Raw genomic sequence first — 21016 nt, 5'->3', positions numbered from 1 at the left:
AGTACTGTAGAAAGTCTCATGGGGTAGTAGGGAGTTTTGTCTGACAACTGAGTGACTTTCTTATTTGGATGCCGTATAGCTGCTCTTCTCTCCTGGCAGTGGACAGTGCTCCTGACACAGAAGGCAAAAAAAGGAGGGAAGAACCCAGTGCTTTTGACTTACCTTGGTCAGGTAAACAAAAAACTCAAGTTCCCGTCTTTTTTTACTAAGCTGTAGCCCAAGTCCCCATTGTATAACTTAACATCGTTTTTCACTCATTTGTGCATTTTCATGAATACTACAGAGTAAACTTTTCATGTTTTTTCAATCATCAACTTCAACCATGCTTTTCAACGCAGACACCTTGTTAGTCAGTATACTGAAAACAATTATCTTTCTTCAAGAGCAAACCATTTCGACAATCAAGGCCGGCAGTGTTCCCAACCAACCAAGTGTCTTTTTTGGTCATCCAAGTGGCTGATCGTTTTTTGACAGAAGCTAAAAACTACACTGAACAAAAATATAAACGCAACATGTAAAGTGTTGGTCCAATGTTTCATGAGCTCAAGTAAAAGATTCCAAATAATTTCCATATGCACAAAACGCTTATTTCTCTCAATTTTTTGCCACAAATTTGTTTACATCCATGTTAGTGAGCATTTCTCCTTTGCCAAGATAATCCATCCACCTGACAGGTTTGGCATATCAAGAAGCTGATTAAACAGCATGATCATTACACAGGTGCACCTTGTGCTGGGGACAGTAAAAGGCCACTCTAAAATGTGCAATTTTGTCACACAACGCAATGCCACAGATGTCTCAAGTTTTAAGGGAGCATACAGTTGGCATTCTGACTGCAGGAATGTCCACCAGAGCTGTTGCTGGAGAATGTAATGTTTTATTTCTCTACCATAAGCTGGCAGTATCACAACCACAGACCAAGTGTAACCACGCCAGCCCAGGACCTCCACATCCAGCTTCTTCACCCCATGGTGGAGGTGGGGTTATGGTATGAGCAGGCATAAGCTACGGACAACGAACACAATTTCATTTTATCGATGGCAATTTGAATACATAGACATACTATTACGAGATCCTGAGGCCCATTGTCGTGCCATTCATCCCCCGCCATCACCTCATGTTTCAGCATGATAATGCATGGCCCCAAGTCACAAGGATCTGTACACAATTCAGCTGAAAATGTCCCAGTTCTTCCATGGCATGCATACTCACCAGACATGTCACCCATTGAGCATGTTTGGGATGTTATGGATCAACATGTACGACAGCGTGTTCCAGTTCCTGCCAATATCCAGCAACTTCGCACAACCATTGAAGAGGAGTGGGACAACGTTCCACAGGCCACAATCAACAGCCTGATCAACTCTATGCGAAGGAGATGTGTCGCTTTGCATGAGGAAAATGGTGGTCACATCAGATACTGGTTTTCTGATCCACGCCCCTACCTTTTTTTTAAAGGTATCTTTGACCAACAGATGCATATCTGTATTCCCAGTCATGTGAAATCCATAGATTTGGGCCTAATGAATTTATTTCAATTGACTGATTTCCTTATATGAACTGTAAAATCTTTGAAATTGTTGCATGTTGCTTTTATATTTTTGTTCAGTGTATATCTTCATACATTTCGTTACAATATGGTGCACTTGTAGTTTTTCTTAGAAAAAAGTGTTATCCTCACCATAACATGGAACCTCATAAGCCTCAATCAAACCCCATCCTAAAACTTCAGAAACAATTGGTCCACTAGAAGCATGGTCAGTTCTTCTTGCAGGAGTAGTACATCTATTTACACTGGTATCCAGGCAAAGAGTAAAACGGTGTTCCTCAGGGTTCGGTCTCAGGACCTGCCCTGGTTTGTGTTTATCATGATATTGGGAAGTGCGTTACGCCTCTTCCTCCACGGTCCCAGGTCACGGGTATACCTCTTGATCTGCCGGAACCACTGCTGCGTGCGGGATTTGTCAGATGCCCTGAAAACAAAGGCCTCCTTCCGTATATCCAGCACCTCAAAGGTGTCCTCACAGTCAGGGTCGGCCGACACCACACAGTTGGCCAGACGGATGGGCTCCCTGAGCACAGTGAACTTGCCGCTGCTCTTGTCTTTGATGAGCACCAGCACACCATCCCAGACACCGTGCTCCTGCTGCTCCACCTTAGCCCCGCCGTCTGTCGGAGACAGCCCCTCCCCAGGCCGCTGTGTACGCACCATCAGCAGGCTCTGGACGTTCTGGAACTTGAGACCTTTACTGCCCTTCTTTACCCACTGTCCGTCTGCTGGCTGGGAGAGCTGCAGGGGCCCCTCCATGACGAAGCGTGTGTTCTCCCTGGCCCAGCCCACCGTCTTCATGGACATCTCCCGCATCTCAATGTTGATGACCTCGCGGTTCTTGCGGCTGTCGCGGCGAAAGGAACGCAGCGACCAGGTGAGTGTTCCTTCCTGCTTGGTCTTCATGTTGATGTGCTCCAGGTGTGACTCCACGCGGCTCTTGGCCTCTCGGAGGCGGGCGTGGTCCGGGTGGCACTCTGTGGTGGCCTTGCTGATGCGGCTCAGCAGGAGGGGGTACTTGGTGACCCTCTGGAGGGGGGCCATGAGGAATGACCGCAGGTTCATACGCCGCAGGGCTGTATTGTCATTCTGGGAGACATCCAGGAAGATCCTGGGAGGTGAGGAGCGAGAGTGAGAGGGAGGGAGGGAGAAAGAAAGAGAGAAAGAAAGTGAGAGAAAGAGAGAGAAAGGGGGAGGGAGAAAGAGCGAGGGAGGGAGAAAGAGAAAGAAAGACAAAGAATGATATTAGCATACTGTTTAATTGCGATTGTAGGCCAGAGGTTCTCAGACCTAATTCTAAATTTGAGAGAAGTGGGAATCACAACCCACTGGGCAAAAACTGGTTGAATCAACGTTGTTTCCACATCATTTCATCTTTTTTTCACCCAACTTTTAATCTAAATCCAATGACATGGTGACAATTTTTGTTGATTTCACGTTAGTTGACAACTCAACCATATGTAAATCAAAGCTAGACGTTGAACAGACGTGCCCAGTGGGAAGACAAGGCAGGCTGAGTCATTATGGGTGAGATGTGATGTAGTTGGCTGGGTCTAAAAAAAAGTTATGACTTCAGCACTGTTCTCAAAATAGGACCAGTTATGAATTAATCATAACCTTCCGTCTCTTCCATTAAGAATAACACAACGCAGTGGGAACTTAGGGTTCAAAGTTACTGTTCCAGTACTCAGAGCACAGAAGAGGGCAAGAGCGCAGAGAATTCCTAAACAATACATTTTCTGTACATTTTTATCTTAGTCTCGATCTTGAATTAGGAAAAATATAAACCAAAGTTCCCTTATTTGTCTTTGAAGTGCTATTTTATACAGTCTTTACCTGAGCAGTTCCTTCTCCTTCTCCAAGGTGTTGAGCATGTTGACAGAAGTGGACTGCTGCAGGCAGTACGTCTGGAAGGCTGGCAGCATGTTGACAAACTCCAGGAAAATCTCTCCAATGCACACTGTTAGGAGGTCCTCATCTCCCTGAAAGGGAACAATAACAATGACAATGATTCCATTGATCACTGTGTAACCACAACTCAAAATCAGAGCCATAGATGCAAGGATTTGCTGCCTATGAGATCGGCATAATTTTAAAAATTTGTTGAGCTGACTGGTGCTCTAGGTTCAAAAGTGTCACCTCACCTGGTCAAAGGCCTGATCAATGCTGTCCTGCAGGTGTTCAGTGAAGCGTTCGTTGACGTCTATGAGCTCCTGAACGTTGCTGAACACCACAGTCAGCTGTTCTGAGGTCAGCAGCCCGGCACTCTGCATGGGACCGTAGAACTCCTCCTTGATGATCCTCAGGTCCTCCCCGTAGCTTGACTCCGTGTTCAGGAACTCCAAGATGGCTTCCTTCCTCTCTGTCCTCAGCTTGGAGCAGCGCTCACACATACCGGTACCCTCCCCGTCCGTCCGGGCCACCCCATGCCCGTCTCTCTGGCCACAGTCTGGGCAGGGTCTTTGGGCCTCCCAGGCCCGAAGGGAGTTAGAGGGTCTCTTCCAGCCGCGGGCCAGGCAGGGTCCAATCCCGCTGTCCACCCGTTCTACCTCTGCCCCTCCGCTGCTGCGTACTCTCCGGGTATCTTCGTCATCGTCGCGGTCGTCACACAGGCCCACCACACCGCTGTCGGCACTGAGGCTGCTCACGGTGCTCCAGCGGTTATGCCCAGCCCTTGTCACGCCCAGAACCCCAAGACGCTCCTCACCGCGGGGCTCAGAGCGCACCCGCACCGAGGCAGGTGCTATGAGACACACATGCACAGAAAGGAACACATGTTAGACCAACTAATGTTTAGAAACACACAATATGTGTATGGGCTAGATTCAAGTCACACGTCATTGTTAACAAGTGTACAGGAGGCCTCCCTGTCTCCAATCAATCCCACATTGTTGTAATGCAAAATTATATAAATGGATAACATGGTCAGATATGAAAAAAACAATCTTACCCCCACACCATCCCCTCACCTCTAAGGCTTGACCCTTGTTCTGGCAATAATGTCAGTAGTATAAGGTCAACATTACTATATAGCAGGGGTAGGCAACTAGATTCAGCCACGGACCAATTTTTGTTGGAACATAATAATAATAATTTATACACTGCAAATTATTATTTACAATGACGGGCTACTGGGGAACAGTGGGTTAACTGCCTTGTTCAGGGGCAGAAAAACAGATTTTTACCTTGTCAGCTCAGGGATTCGATCCAGCAACCTTTCAATTACTGGCCCAACGCTCTAACCACTAGGCTACTTGCCGCCCCAAAAAGAGATTGTATTTGAAAATAACAATAATTTCATACCTTGATTACATTGAGACACGATCACAAACCTTTTTTATTTGTGGGAATACTTGGAAACAGATTTTCTAAAATAAACTAATTTTTAGCTGAATTCCTGTTAGCAATAAGGGAATTGAGGAGTGAAAGGTCACAAACATTCTGAGAATATGTTGTTATATAACTCGACAGAGCAGCCCTATCCTGAAGAGACACTACCTGTCGGCTCCTACTCTTCAAAACAGGCCCAATCTTAAAATGTCAGGCTAAGTTAGTGTAAGGGCCTCTGAAGATTGCCATCTAAAATCACATGCGATAGCTAGCTCCTTTACAGTGATTCAGCTGGCTGCCCTGAACACAATCTGAGGAGAACAGAGAGGGGGGCTGAGGCTCTAAATATGAGCCTAGTGATTCAGAATGTTTCAATAGCAGAAAGACAGTCACACTGCAGTGTTGAGGTCCATAATGTAAAGCTGAGGCCAGCACTTTAGAGAGAGTAAGTGAGGTCATAGCCAAGAACAATAACGTTTTGGGCAGCCTGAGGTTGGGTTCATGTGGGTTTTGGTTTCTTAACCTGGCTCATTGTTAGACTGTACAACATGGGCTCCATGCCAGACAAAGCCGCAGAGAAGACTGCCCAATCGGTAAGTAGGATGAGAAGGATGTGTGTGATGACTTGTGTGGGTAGTTTTGTGGAATGGTGCGTTGTCAGAGGAATTAACACACGAAGAGAGGCTTGTGTTAGGAAAGACTACTGGATAAAGACTGAGGATAATGTGTGATTATGATGAAGTTGGACTGTTGATTTGATATCGGTTGGACAGGGATGTTTGATATAGGCTGAACAGGGATGTTTGATATGGGCTAGACAGGGATGTTTGATATGGGCTAGACAGGGATGTTTGATATGGGCTAGACAGGGATGTTTGATATGGGCTGAACAAGGATGTTTGATATGGGCTAGACAGGGATGTTTGATATGGGCTGAACAGGGATGTTTGATATGGGCTAGACAGGGATGTTTGATATGGGCTAGACAGGGATGTTTGATATGTGCTAGACAGGGATGTTTGATATGGGCTGAACAAGGATGTTTGATATGGGCTGAACAGGGATGTTTGATATGTGCTAGACAGGGATGTTTGATATGTGCTGAACAGGGATGTTTGATATGTGCTAGACAGGGATGTTTGATATGGGCTGAACAGGGATGTTCGATATAGGCTGAACAGGGGTGCTTGAAATGGGCTGAACAGGGATGCTTGATATGGGCTGAACAGGGATGCTTGATATGGGCTAGACAGGGATGTTTGATATGGGCTGAACAGGGATGCTTGATATGGGCTGAACAGGGATGCTTGATATGGGCTAGACAGGGATGTTTGATATGGGCTGAACAGGGATGTTTGATATGGGCTAGACAGGGATGTTTGATAAGGGCTGAACAAGGATGTTTGATATGGGCTAGACAGGGATGTTTGATATGGGCTAGACAGGGATGTTTGATATGGACTAGACAGGGATGTTTGATATGGGCTAGACAGGGATGTTTGATATGGGCTAGACAGGGATGTTTGATATGGGCTAGACAGGGATGTTTGATATGGGCTAGACAGGGATGTTTGATATGTAGCTCCACTCACCACTGTCCCTGTCCCGACGCTGGCTGTGGAGGCATGCAGCTGCAGCGATCTTCATCTCCAGCTGTTTGCGCTTGGTGGCATCGGCCGGCATGGGGTCGCTGTAGTGGGGCCGGAGGCGGCACTCGCGCTGGGCCCTCACCGACTCAGCCGGCTCATAGGCTGCGTCTGAGCTGGAGCGCCTGCAGCCCAGGCCAGAGTTAAGCTGATTGGAGAAACACACCAGTCAATCAACTGTACATGTCATCTGCTATTGGCTGAAAGAGGCATGGTCAGTGTTGATAGAGAGAGGGAGACAGAGAGAGAGATGTAAGCGTCATGTGAGAGGCTATAGGAAGTGGGTTTACTGTATCATACACTCAGGGGCCTGAGAGAGCATTCTCTGTAGCATAGACTACCCCTGTTAATGGTGCCATCATGGGCTGAATTGCAACAGATATTAATCCATTCTGAACCTGGTTGGTTTGACAAATGAAATGGTGTTTAATATCCTGAGACACAGACTGTACTTTAAACATGACAGCTTTGACTCTGAGAGGCTCTCAATTTTGCATGTACTCAGACTGACAGACAGACCAACAGACGGACAGACCGACAGACAGACTGACCGACCAACCAAGGGCACATATCTGTATCTGTTTCCTTCACGGAATTACTTGGGGAGCCTTGGAATGGAATAGCAATTCTAGGGAATAGGAATGCAAGGGAAACCTTTGAGGTTGTAGAAAATATCCCAAATAGCAGAGACAACAGGACAAGTCTATCCTTTTTAGATAAACAATGGAATTTCCCAACAACACATAACAGCCTGACACAATGGCACCAATGCTAGGTGCTGTTCAAGAATGGATTGGGTGGATTGCGTTGGTGTCTGTCAAATTATTCATGGTGGGCCTCAGTATGAAACTATGGATCAGGTGAAAGGTCATCAGACTGACTCGTAACCGCTGAACCCTCACCCCTGACCCCTCAACTCTCTACAGACGCACATTCAGCATCATTAGGCAATTGACAGCATTGAGTGATAGCAGCTCATTGATTGACAGATCATCATTGATCGGCCCCCAAACTGCTAATGTCTAGATTCTGTGGTTCCTAGCATCAGCTTGATAAACAACAGATAGCTGCAGACCATTACATGATAAACAACATTGCTGTGGATAAAAGGACATTGGGGTAAGTTTTCATATTCAAACAAAACGAGGATGGGAAATAAGACACATATCTAAGGCTCTAGTATCGCACAGAACAATTAATGACGCAGTTCGATGTGGGTACTAATGAATTGCGGTTGGCCATTGCTGGAAACATGCACAGCCCTTCTCCATGCATTTAATAAACAGTGCATGCAACAGCAACAATGACTATGAGCAAAAAGCAATGGTGGCATATACAACGTTAGCATTCGTTCTCACCTATAGCATCCTTCCTCATACAAAATACATGACGGCCATAAACCCAACGACCCTGGCTATCGATGCTGCTGCTGTAACCTCAACCCCAGCAGAGGCTAAGACGTGTTGCTCGGATTATAGCAGAAATGAACACAATGCACCGACAGCTACTGACGGACGGCTAGCGTCTGAGTAGCTGCGTTGTTTCACACAGAGAGGACCAGACAGACAGCCGAGCCAGCAGAGCAGCACAGCACAAAGATTAGATGAAGAAGCCCAATTAGTTACCACCATGAACCTGCTCTTCAATCCTCCCTCTCTGCTGATTCCTGTTCCCAGGCAGATGCAGAGCTGAGCTGAGCTGGGAGGAAGACGCTGAGACTGAGGCTGGAGCTGCATGCCTGCATGCCTGCAGTTGTCAGGGGCTCATCACATACCTCTGCCTGCCTGCCTGGCTGTGAATGTGTGTGTGTGTGTGTGTGTGTGTGTGTGTGTGTGTGTGTGTGTGTGTGTGGTCCGCCTGCCTGCCTGGATACGCAATCCCTCTATTCTGTTCTGTTCTTCCCTAACCATCCTCACATTCCCCTGTCTGTGTGCGTGCTTCAGCCCACTGCTATCCCCAGCATGTTGAGTGAGTGAGAGACAGAAAGAGAGAGAGGGAGAGAGAGAGATTCTCCTTACACATTCTGCAGCTAGTTCCTCTCCTCCTGCTCCTCCTGCTACAGGCTTGTCGCAAGACTCCGCTCCGCAGGCCGTCGTGGTTGTCATGGAAACAGCAGAGGAGTGACAGTCCGGTGGGGGAGCGGTGATGTCAGTGCTTTCGTCCTGGTCACCTGACAGCCTGACGGGGGCCTCCGCCGCTGCAATCTCTGCACTGCAGCTGGAGACAGAGAAGGACAGGGGGGAGAGGGAAAAAAGAGAGGAGAGAGAGAGGGAGAGAGAAAGGATAGAGAGAAAGAAAGAGAGAGGGAGTGAGGGGAAGAGATGAGGGGTGTTAGAGATGGCAGAATGGCAGAGGATAGAATTATGATTCCTGGCACCTCTCTCCTCTCCTCCCACCATCCAAATCATTCAGTTTCATCAGACCTCCCCCTCCTCCCTTCCCTCTCTCCCCCTCCTTCCTCCTCCTCTCCACCCCTCCAGGGACCTCTCCCCCTCCTCTCCTTCTTCTCTCCCCAGCAGAGGGGCTCTGGGCTGGGTAATTTGACGCATCAATTCCCATTAACACCTGAACTCCTGGACCACAGGGCAGGATGGCAAGATGCTGCCTCCCATCACTCTACATGCATCACACATCTGCCTCTGGTTCCTTTGTGTGCCGACCAGCCGTGCTCCGAGCATGTGTTAGCTGTGTGTGTGCGCACCCAGGGACATTGCCTGCTCCTGAGCTCTCTCCACATAGACATGCATGTATGTGGGCATGCATACACACATACGCACACATGCACACACACACAGACAGTATGAGCTAGCTGCTGAATGAACATTAGAACAGATCAGTCTGCCTGCCACAATCATGGTGTCCGTTCGCGTCACATTGTGATTGAATGCACTATACAGACAATGGAGAAGAAAAATCACAATATCCTTCCCAAAGCTCCATTTAAATGTATCTCTCCTGGCAAGAAAATAGCCTAGCTATTTGGCCAGGGATGTAAACTGTACCCTAGGAATTTGCAATATTCTACATTTTATTCATTTCCGTCAATCATCAGTGTGAAAGTCATTATTTACATCATGTTTGTGTATTTCAGGGATGGGCAATTTTGACGGAACTCATGAGGGGCCGCAGTGGCTCGTGGGTCTGCGTACCCACATCCATACCCACTCCCCTCCTTGCAAGCAAAACATTTTAGCGGCCCCCCTCGTGACAGTGAAGAGGGAAAAAATATGTTTTGAAGTAAATTCCTTGCAATTCTGCCCATTTTGCCACGGGGCGTAGAGAAAATGTTGCCGTTTTAAAGCAAGTTTGCTGCAATTCTACACATTCTGCCATGGAGTGGAGAGAAAATTGTGCAGTTTTACAGCTAATTTCCTGCAATTCTACACATTTTGCCATGGGGTGGAGAGAAATGTTTGCAGTTTTTAATATGATAACTGATGATCAATGGGCCCCAGGCCGGTCGGTAATTCGAACATGGTTACTACAAGTTTAGATACGGTGCCTTCGGAAAGTATTCAGACCTTGACTTTTTCCACATTTTGTTACGTTACCGCCATATTCTAAAATAATTAAATAGTTTTTACAAATGTTTTATTTATTTATCATCAATCGACACTCAATACCCAATAATGACATAGCAAAAACAGGATTTTAGACATTTTTGCTAATTTATATATATATATATATATATATATATATATATATATATATATATATATATATATATAAATGAAATATCACATTTAAATAAGTATTCAGACCCTTTACTCAATACTTTGTTGAAGCACCTTTGGCAGCGATACCAGCCTCGAGTCTTCTTGGATATGACGCTACAATCTTGGCACACATGTATTTGGGGAGTTTCTCCCATTCATCTCTGCAGATCCTCTCAAGCTCTGTCAGGTTGGATGGGGAGCGTTGCTGCACAGGTGTTTTCAGGTCTCTCCAGGGATGTTCGATCGGGTTCAAGTCCGGGCTCTGGCTGGGACATTCAAGGACATTCAGAGACTTATCCCAAAGCCACTCCTGTGTTGTCTTGGCTGTGTGCTTAGGGTTGTTGTCCTGTTGGAAGGTGAACCTTCGCCCCAGTCTCAGGTCCTGAGCGCTCTGGAGCAGGTTTTCATCAAGGATCTCTCTGTACTTTGCTCTGTTCATCTTTGCTTAGATCCTGACTAGTCTCCCAGTCCCTGCCACTGAAAAATATCCCCACAGCATGATGCTGCCACCACCATGCTTCACTGAGAAGTGGGTCAGTCTGGCCACTCTACCATAAAGGCCTGATTGGTGGAGTGCTGCAGAGATGGTTGTCCTTCTGAAAGGTTCTTCCATCTCCACAGAGGAACTCTGGGATTCTTGGTCACCTCCCTGACCAAGGCCCTTCTCCCCCGATTGCTCAGTTTGGCCAGGCGGCCAGCTCTAGGAAGAGTCTTGGTGGTTCAAAACTTTTTCCATTTAAGAACGATGTAGGCCACTGTGTTCTCAGGGACAATCAAGTAATATAAACATCTCAAGGATGATCAATTGAAACAGGATGCACCTGAGCTCAATATCGAGTCTCATAACAAAGGGTTTACTGAATACTTATGTAAATTAGGTATTTCTGTTTTGCAAACAAATCTAAAAACCTGTTTTCGCTTTGTCATTATGGGGTATTGTGTGTAGATTGCTGAGTTTTTATTTTTATTTAATCCATTTTAGAATAAGGCTGTAACGTAACAAAATTTGGAAAAAGTCAAGGGGTCTGAATACTTTCCGAAGGCACTGTAGCTGGACACTAGACTAATTTACCAATCAAAAAAATATTTGCTGACATGTGCCAATTGATTGACTGCTGATGCACAACCAAATTTCTAAATTGCGCCTTGTGTAATCTATTATTCTAATTCTCAACAGAATGTTGAGACCCCGACTGAGTCCCCCCCATTTAAAAAAAATACATATTTATATATTATTATTGGTCCACAGGCCTACAAAAGGGGGGCCGCCAGTTGCCGATCCCTGGTGTATTTGCTTTGTCTTCTCATCTCACATCACGGCCCTACACTATTTCACAAACCCTGTCTCTCTAGCCTCATTTAACCTGCTGTACTCCCATCTATCTCTGGTCTGTCATGTAGAATAACATCTACTCTGTGAATTTGCATAATTTGTCCTCTTAATTGGTAGTTACACAACTCTGTGGTGTCCCTTTCTGAAGCCTCCCTCTCTAACTCAGAAAATCATCGCAGAAGGATTTGATGACAGGCACGAAGTTCAAAATGTAACAAACCCATCGTATTTTAACCATGCCTGACAAGAATAGACCCCCGAGAACGGGTCTCATCCGCTTCCTACGATCTACAGCCCGGGACAAGGTATGAGAGGTAGAGGTACAAGTGGCGAAAGAAAAGGGTGGTGTTCAGTGGGAAGGCAGCCGGCTGTCTTTTTTCCTGGACCTGTCCAAGGAACTGGCAATGAAGAGGAAGAAGTTTGCAATGGCGAAGAACCAACTACACGAGAAGAACGTCAGGCATACACTGGCATTCCCAGTGACCCTGCTCTTTACTTGGAAGGGATTATTTTCATGGACAATGTGAAGGCAGAGAGATTCTTGCTGGAGCAAGGTGTTTAGCCCAGATAAAGAAGACGAGACAATGTACATCCTATGTGTTTGTGGGACTCTGGGGAGTGTTGCTACAGCAATTTAGCCTTTCAAGCGCCTCACGGCCCATAAGGAATTTTGAGTTGAGACCGCAGGTTATCTTCTGCAGCATCAAAGACAGTTCTGTGATGATTGACTCATCGAGAAGCAACATTACGTTCCTCGTTGCTTTGTTTTATTTTGGGATTGGTTTTCTATGTTTCTTTACACTGTTTTATTGTACAGCTGGAGCATATATAATGTTATATAATGATGTTCATTAGAGTTGTCACGAGTGTTAAATGGGACACCACGTTCACAGGCTATAACTACTCAGTGCAAATATGGCTAATGGTTGTGTAAACATAATCTCTTAGAATATAAATGGTTGTGGTAACCAAGAAGAGGAAAACAATTTTGACATATTTAAAATCTAAACAGGCAGATATTGCATTCATACAGGAATCACATTTAACAGATACAGAGGCACTGAAATTTACAGTAGGCTGGGTTGCAGAAGTTTATCATAGCTCATTTAATTCCAAACAACATGGGGTGATTATTCTGATTAACAAAATACTTAATTTCCAAATTTTGAAGCAACACTCTGATGAATTTGGCAGCCTTATCTGCATTGAGGCTCTTATAAATGGGATTAAGGTAGTGTTATGCAACATAAAACAAGGAGGACGCAGATTATGAGGTCAACTATACCGGGAAATATGGAGGGGCAGATCGTCCTTCCTGGAGACTTTTACCAAGTAATGGACAATATGATTGATAGAAGTAAATGTACAAGTAACTCCACGCCAAAGTATAGACTTGCAATACATATGCTAGTAGAAGATATGGGCCTTAGAGACATATGGAGATTAGTCCATCCTAATGATAGAGAACATACTTTTTTCTCTCACTGTCATAACACACTCCAGAATAGATTTCTTCTTGATATCTAATTTCATGGTTAATAATGTGATTGATTGCAAGATTGGGCCCATTGCCCTCACAGATCATGCTATAGCAGTGTTACATGTTGATATAAACTCCGAAAATGTGAGGAAGTATAGATTTAGACTCAACATCATTCTATTACAAGATGAGATATTTACCCAATCACAAGCAGATGATCTTAGATCCTTTTTTGAGATCAACATAGGGTCAACTGAAAAGGTTTCCACAGTATGGGAAACCTCTAAAGCATATATTAGAGGGAAAATAATAGCACATGCGTCCAAAAAGAAGAGAGAAGGGGCTGAAGCAGTACAAAGATTAGAATCTGAGATATGTGGCCTGGAAAGGGATTTGGCAAGACATTTCACAGATAGCACATTTCAAACTGCCTGCAAATATGCATTTCAGTTGCACGAAATGTATAAAAAAAAGGCAGAATATGCACTGTTTAGACTTAGAACCAGTTTTTATGAGGGAGGTGAGATGACAGGCAAGGTACTAGCAAGACAACAAAAAATGCAGAACACTTCTAATGTAATTCCATCAATAAAGGGCAATAAGATGGTGACGTCATTGAAAGAGATAAACAGTGTGTTTCAATGTTTTTATGAAAATTGATATTCATCCTCCTATTCACTGAGCCCCATAGATATTGATACTTTTTTGTCTGGTATAGAATTACCTAGATTATCAGATGGCCAGGTAGAGGACCTGGACTATACTATAACAGAAGAGGAGGTTAGAGCTGCCATTTTATCTATGAAAGCAGGGAAATTACCTGGTATGGATGGCCTTCCTGTAGAATATTATAAAAGTATATTGACATTCTTGTTCCTGTATTGACAGTGTTTTACCAGGAGGCATTTAAAAATGTCTCCCTTCCAGATACCTTTAATGAGGCTTTGATATCGCTGATTCCTAAAAAGGATAGAGATACTACAGAACCTGGGAATTTTAGAGCTATCAGCCTTTTTAATGTGGATTGTAAGATTCTTACTATGACTGTTGTGATACGCTTAGAGAAGGCACCACCTAACATTAAAGTAAGATTTATTAAGAATAGAACCTCAACTGATAATATGAGGAGGCTCTTACATATCATATGGTTAAACCGCTCAAGTATAGTTCCTACCGCTGCTGTCTCCTTAGATGCTGAGAACGCATTTGACAGGGTATAGTGGGCTTTTCTCTTAAGAACCCTAGAAAAATTTGGTTTGGGACCAGACTTTTGTAAACAGATAGGAGTCCTCTATTCCAATCCTAAAGCAACAGTACTTATGAATGGAATTATGTCTCCTTTTTTGGTCTTTCTAGAGGCACAAGGCAGGGTTGCTCACTCTCCCCTCTCCTGTTTACCATCATTTTAGAGCCTATTGCGACAATGATAAGAACAGATCCAGAAATTAGGGGTGTACAAGGAGGAGGAAAAGAACACAAGCTGTTTATGTATGCAGATTATATTCTACTGCTGATCTCTGATCCTCTTCAGTCTGTACCACAATTACTTACGTCATATTCTAATATGTCAGGCTACAAAATGAATTGGAAGCAATGCCAATTAATACCATATGTTACTCTGGAACCACTACCCCATTTAATTTCAAATGGGTTCCTACTGGGATTAAATATTTGGTTATTAAGGTGAGCTCAAATTTGGAGAAAGTGATGGGACTAAATTTTTAGCAACTACTAGTCAAGATTGGGGCCTCCCGGGAGGTGCAGTGGTCTAAGGCACTGTGCCACCAGAGATTCTGGGTTCGAGCCCAGGCTTTGTCGTAGCCGACCGCAACCGGGAGGTCCATGGGGCGATGCACAATTGGCCCAGCGTCGTCCGGGTTAGGGAGGGTTTGGCCGGCAGGGATGTCCTTGTCTCATCGCGCACTAGCGACTCCTGTGGCGGGCCGGGCGCAGTGCACGCTGACCAGGTCGCCAGGTGTACGGTGTTTCCTCTGACACATTGGTGCGGCTGGCTTCCGGGTTGGATGTGAGTTGTGTCAAGAAGCAGTGCGGCTAGGTTGGGTTGTGTTTCGGAGGACACATGGCTCTCGACCTTCGCCTCTCCCGAGTCCGTACGGGAGTTGCAGCGATGAGACAAGAGTGTAACTACTACCAATTGGATACCACGAAATTGGGGAGAAAAAAGGGGTAAAAATAACAAAAAATAAAATAAATAAATAAATACTAGTCAAGATAAATAAATTGAAACAAATTGTATTGGTTACATGCGCCGAATACAACATGTGTAGGTAGACCTTACAGTGAAATGCTTACTGACAAGCCCTTAACCAACAATGCAGTTTAAAAAATACGAATAAGAAATAAAAGGAACAAGTAATTAAAGAGCAGCAGTAAAATAACAATAGCGAGACCATATACAAGGGGTACCGGTACAGAGTCAATGTGCGGGGGCACCGGTTAGTCGAGGTAATTGAGGTAATATGTACATGTAGGTAGAGTTATTAAAGTGACTATGCATAGATAATAACAGAGAGTAGCAGCGGCGTAAAAGGGGGGGAAATGCAAATAGTCTGGATAGCCATTTGATTATATGTTCAGGAGTCTTATGGCTTGGGGCTAGAAGCTGTTTTAGAAGCCTCTTGGACCTAGATTTGGTGCTCCGGTACCGCTTGCTGTGCGGTAGCAGAGAGAACAGTCTATGACTAGGGTGGCTGGAGTCTTTGAACATTTTTAGGGCCTTCCTCTGACACCACCTGGTACAGAGGTCCTGGATGGCAGGAAGCTTCTTCCCGGTGATGTACTGGGCCGTACTTCCTACCCTCTGTAGTGCCTTGCGGTTGGAGGCCGAGCAGTTGCCATACCAGGCAGTGATGCAACCAGTCAGGACTCTCTCGATGGTGCAGCTGTAGGAACCTTTTGAGAATCTAAGGACCCATGCCAAATCTTTTCAGTCTCCTGAGGGGGAATAGGTTTTGTCGTGCCCTCTTCACGACTGTCTTGGTGTGCTTGGACCATGTTGGATTGTTGGTGATGTGGACACCAAGGAACTTGAAGCTCTCAACCAGCTCCACTACAGAACCGTTGATGAGAATGGGGGCGTGCTCGGTCCTCCTTTTCCTGCAGTCCACAATCATCTCATTTGTCTTGATCACGTTGAGGGAGAGATTGTTGTCCTGGCACCACACGGCCAGGTCTCTGACCTCCTCCCTATAGGCTGTCTCGTCGTTGTCGGTGATCAGGCCTACCACTGTTGTGTCATCGGCAAACTGAATGATGGTGTTGGAGTCGTGCCTGGCCGTGCAATCATGAGTGAACAGGGAGTACAGGAGGGGACTGAGCACGTACGTGAGTGCCACGGGTCTGTTGTCATTTAGGCAGATTACCTTAGTGTTCTTGGGCACAGGGACTATGGTGGTCTGCTTAAAACATGTTGGTATCATAGACTCGGACAGGGAGAGGTTGAAAATGTCAGTGAAGACACGTGCCAGTTGGTCAGCACATGCTCGCAGTACACGCCCTGGTAATCCATCTGGCCCTGTGGCCTGGTGAATGTTGACCTGTTTAAAGGTCTTACTCACATTGGCTGCAGAGAGCGTGATCACACAGTCGTCCAGAACAGCTGGTGCTCTCATGCATATTTCAGTGTTATTTACCTCGAAGCAAGCATAGAAGTAGTTTAGCTCGTCTGGTATGCTCATGTCACTGGGCAGCTCTCGGCTGTGCTTTCCTTTGTAGTCTGTAATGGTTCGCAATCCCTGCCACATCCGATGAGTGTTGGAGCCGGTGTAGTACAGTTCAATCTTAGTCCTGTATTGATGCTTGCCTGTTTGATGGTTCATTGGAGGGCATAGCGGGATTTCTTATAAGCTTCCGGGTTAGAGTCCCGCTCCTTGAAAGCGGCAGCTCTAGCCTTTAGCTCAGTGCAGATGTTGCCTGTAATCCATGGCTTCTGGTTGGGGTATGTACGTACGGTCACTGTGGTGATGACATCATCGATGCACTTATTGATGAAGCCAATGACTGATGTGGTGTCCTCCTCAATGCCATCGGGAAGTCTGTGCTAGCAAAACAGTCCTGTAGCTTAGCATCTGCTTCATCTGACCACTTTTTTATTGACCGAGTCACTGGTGCTTCCTGCTTTAATTTTTGCTTGTAAGCAGGAAACAGGAGGATAGAATTAGGGTCAGATTTGACAAATGGAGGGCGAGGGAGAGCTTTGTACGTGTCTCTGTGTGTGGAGTAAAGTTGGTCTAGAGTTTTCTTCCCTCTGCTGTACATTTAACATGCTGATAGAAATTTGATAAAAATGGATTTAAGTTTCCCTGCATTAAAGTCCCCTGCCACTAGGAGCCCTGGCTCCTGATGAGCGTTTTCCTGTTTGCTTATGGCAGAATACAGCACTTTGAATGCGGTCTTAGTGCCAGCATCGGTCTGTGGTGGTATGTAGACAGCTACAAAAAACACAGATGAAAACTCTCTAGGTAGATTGTGTGGTCTACAGCTTATCATGAGATACTCTACCTCCGGCGAGCAAAACCTTGAGACTTCCTTAGATATCGTGCACCAGCTGTTGTTTACTTATATACATAGTCCGCCCCCCCCTTGTCTTACCAGACGCCACTGTTCTATCCTGCCAATACAGCGTATAATCTGCCAGCTCTATGTTGATAATGTCGTCGTTCAGCCACGACTCCGTGATGCATAAGATATTATAGATTTTAATGTCCCGTTGGTAGTTTAATCTTCCTCGTAGGTCGTCGATTTTATTTTCCAATGATTGCATGTTAGCTAGTAGAACAGAAGGCAGTGGGAGTTTATTTGATCACCTACAAATTCTCAGAAGGCAGCCCGACCTCCGTCCTCTTTTTCTCCATCTTCTCTTCACGCACATGACGGGGATTTGGGCCTGTTCCCAGAAAAGCAGTATGTTGTTCACGTCAGGCTCGTTGGACTCGTTAAAGGGAAAAAAAAGCTTCTGCCAGTTCGTGGTGAGTAATCGCTGTTCTGATGTCCAGAAGGAGGAGGGGGATAGAAGTCGTGGTGATTGACACTCACGCCCTGTTGTAAATCAAGAGAGAAGATCCGGAGAAGATCCAGGCCTGAGCTCTCCAAATTCACCAAAGGACTGTGCTTTGTCTCAACAGACCTTTATTTACTGCTGAAACTCTAACACGTTCAAAAGCAAATACTGGTACAATATTTCTAACGTAGAACGTGGGGAATGGTCGAAGGCGATCTACAGAACACTAATGTCATTTTGTTTGTTATTTTATGATGTCATAAAAATGTTATAAAGGAAATACTGTAACTTGGAAAGTATACCCAGTACATAGATGTAAGCTGAGCATGTACTATGAAAAATGATGAAAGTGTTTTTGTTAAGAGAGGGATGTGATTTGAGAAGTTATAAGAGATAATTGTTTTCCATAACTTTGCACAGTGAGTAATCACCGCCCGAAGTGAGTTCAGGAGTTGTGCCAGCCTACCAGAAGTGCCCCTTTTGAGCAAAAGGTGTAAATGATGGGTTACGAATTAACACAGCGTACCAGAAAAAGCATGAAGTATCTTCGAAAGTGAATTGAAGTAGGACCATCCTGTTACTCTGCTCAAACCATCGTATTACACTACTCTCATCACCCCATTCGGGAACCATCAATACAGATGGCTAGCCTATCTTCAAATAAGCATCTTCAATAGCGAATGGAAGGAAAATCAACTCTGTAGTTCTGTTCAAGACTACACGACAAGTCACCGGATACCGGACAACTATGAAGAAGGACAACAGTAGAAGAGTTGTTGGAACCATTTCGGACAATCAGTGCCTTACAAGCGTGCCGCAAAAAGGTCCAACCCCCTTTCCATGGCTGCCCCGTTCACTGAGAGATCCCCGGCAAACCCAGGCATTTCACGTAAATAAATTAATGATTTCTTTCTCAAAGCAGGCGGCGGTTTGTGTGTAAAGTATATGGTTAGTGTAGGTGAGAGTAGTTTCTGAATCCGGCAATGTTAAGTGTCTCTGTCCTTCACTCCCTCTCCATCTCTTCTTTAACAAGTATCCATGTTGTTGTCATTCCACTAGGGACCTGTTTTCAGCGTATTCTGTCTCCAGTCAATAACCGGTGCAGAGTATGTATGTTTATCCTGTGTTCCCATTTAATTAGCTAGTAAATAAATAATTAAACCAATTTGTGTAGTACTGAATAATAAATAAGGCTCGGGTTTTTGCAGATGCAAGGAGATTACAACTATTCAGAATGGTGATATGATATGAGGTTATGATTAATAAATTGACTGTTTATTGATGTGATAGCTAAAGACTTTTAGAGTTTAATTCGGGAGATGGTAACTCTTTAAAATAACTGCTCTCGTGGTGCCCCAGATCCTAATGAGTTAATCGTTACATGATTAATTTAATCGGGTAACAATCAAACATAGTTAGTTAATTACATAAATAACAGTCCTCAGATTAATGTTAAAGTCAAGTCACAGAATATTCCAGACCGGTATTTTAAACAATATGACAAATTAACAAAATACTTTTTGTGGGATAGGAAAAAACCCAGGATTAATATGAAGAAGATGTGCTCACCAAAGGATGCATGAGGCTTGGCTTTACCATATGTTAAATTGTACAATTTATCATTTGAAATGGCTAAATTGGCGAAGCATTGGGGCAAAAGGGATGCTGGCTTGGATTGGATAACAATAGAGTGTGAACTAAGTTATATTTTCACCCCTGTTGATACTCTGTCACATAGTCTTATAGGGGAGAGGTCTGTTGAAACTCCCTATCCAATTTTGTTACACTCAAAAGAAGTGTGGAGAACAGTACACAAGATATGTGGAATTTCACATCTATAACAAGGATACTCATCATTGTGGCACAATCCTAGGCTACGGATAGGAAAGAAGTCTGTGTACTGGAAGCTGTGGCTAATGAAAGGAATTCATACTATAGGTGATCTGTACAATGAAGATGTTTTAATGTCATACTCAGATTTGGTACAAAAATTTGATGTAGGAGACAAGGGACATTTCTGGAAATATTTACAATTGAGAGAATGTTTGTTAACCGGCTGTCAACAACATCCAGGAAAGAACCCAATAGCAGAGTATTTGGAATTACCCAAACATAAAGCAGACTTTTCTTCCTCAATATTTAGTCATCTGCAGAGTAAAAACTGCAAAAACCTCAGAACAATATGGCAAATTGACCTTAAGTGTGAAATTGAGGATGATACCTGGTTGAAGATCTTGTCCAGCTCAGGGAGGAACATAAGGGAAGCCAGGGGGAAACTTACTCAATATAAGATACTACATAGGTTTTATTGGACTCCAACAAGGCTTCATAAGATGTGGCTGACCAACAGTTCTTTGTATTGGAAATGCCAAAAAGACACTGGGACATTTTTACACGCAACATTAGTGCTACCTTTCCGGAAGGATGTTTTGAAATAGCTGGAGGAATGGTTGGCGTTAACAATTCCAGTTTCACCGAGAATATGTCTCTTAGGCGATAGAACAGCGTTACCTAATGTAACAAATGAGGAATTTGCACTGATCACTGTTGGTATGGTTACAGCAGCTAGAGTAAGGTTCATGCCACTCCTACTCTGAAACAGTAGATAGAATCAATGTTGGAGGTAGCATTTTATGAACAAATACTTGCTAGGATCACTGGTAGAAACGACAATTCTAGAAGCTGGATGCGTTTTATATGTCATGTTTCTAAGACTGGGAGGAGATGAATTATGCTTGTGAACCCATTTAGTTCAGTATTGTAGCTTGTGAGATACTGTTTGACTGTTTGCTATGTTGGAGGATAAATGTTTTGATCAATGTTTTTATGCTTTACAATGTTTTTGTATTTGTTTGTTTGTTTGTAGAAAAAAAAGAAGAAAATACATTTAAAAAAATAGCCAATTTATGCTTGATCCAAAAATGTGGTTGAAGGTTTCGTAT

General features: G+C 44.4%; 1 protein-coding gene across 3 annotated transcripts in view; it reads right to left on the bottom strand.

The window, feature by feature from the left end:
* Window positions 1-1625: 1625 nt before the first annotated feature.
* Window positions 1626-21016, bottom strand: part of LOC115160952 (uncharacterized) — an 81780-nt gene continuing 62389 nt past the window's right edge. For all 3 annotated transcript variants that reach the window (XM_029711518.1, XM_029711517.1, XM_029711519.1), the window contains exons 4-8: window positions 8544-8742; window positions 6472-6673; window positions 3694-4292; window positions 3386-3531; window positions 1626-2660 (exon numbers count right to left, since the gene is read on the bottom strand). In XM_029711518.1, coding sequence (XP_029567378.1) covers window positions 1841-2660; window positions 3386-3531; window positions 3694-4292; window positions 6472-6673; window positions 8544-8742 — 1966 coding nt within the window. In that variant the 3' untranslated portion in view covers window positions 1626-1840. The remainder of the gene's footprint in view (window positions 2661-3385; window positions 3532-3693; window positions 4293-6471; window positions 6674-8543; window positions 8743-21016) is intronic.

This window comes from Salmo trutta, chromosome 24 (genome assembly GCF_901001165.1).
Source record: "Salmo trutta chromosome 24, fSalTru1.1, whole genome shotgun sequence".
NCBI classification, from domain to species: domain Eukaryota; kingdom Metazoa; phylum Chordata; class Actinopteri; order Salmoniformes; family Salmonidae; genus Salmo; species Salmo trutta.
The sequence above is the reverse complement of the archived record's forward strand: the minus strand, read 5'-3'. Positions and strand labels throughout refer to the sequence as shown.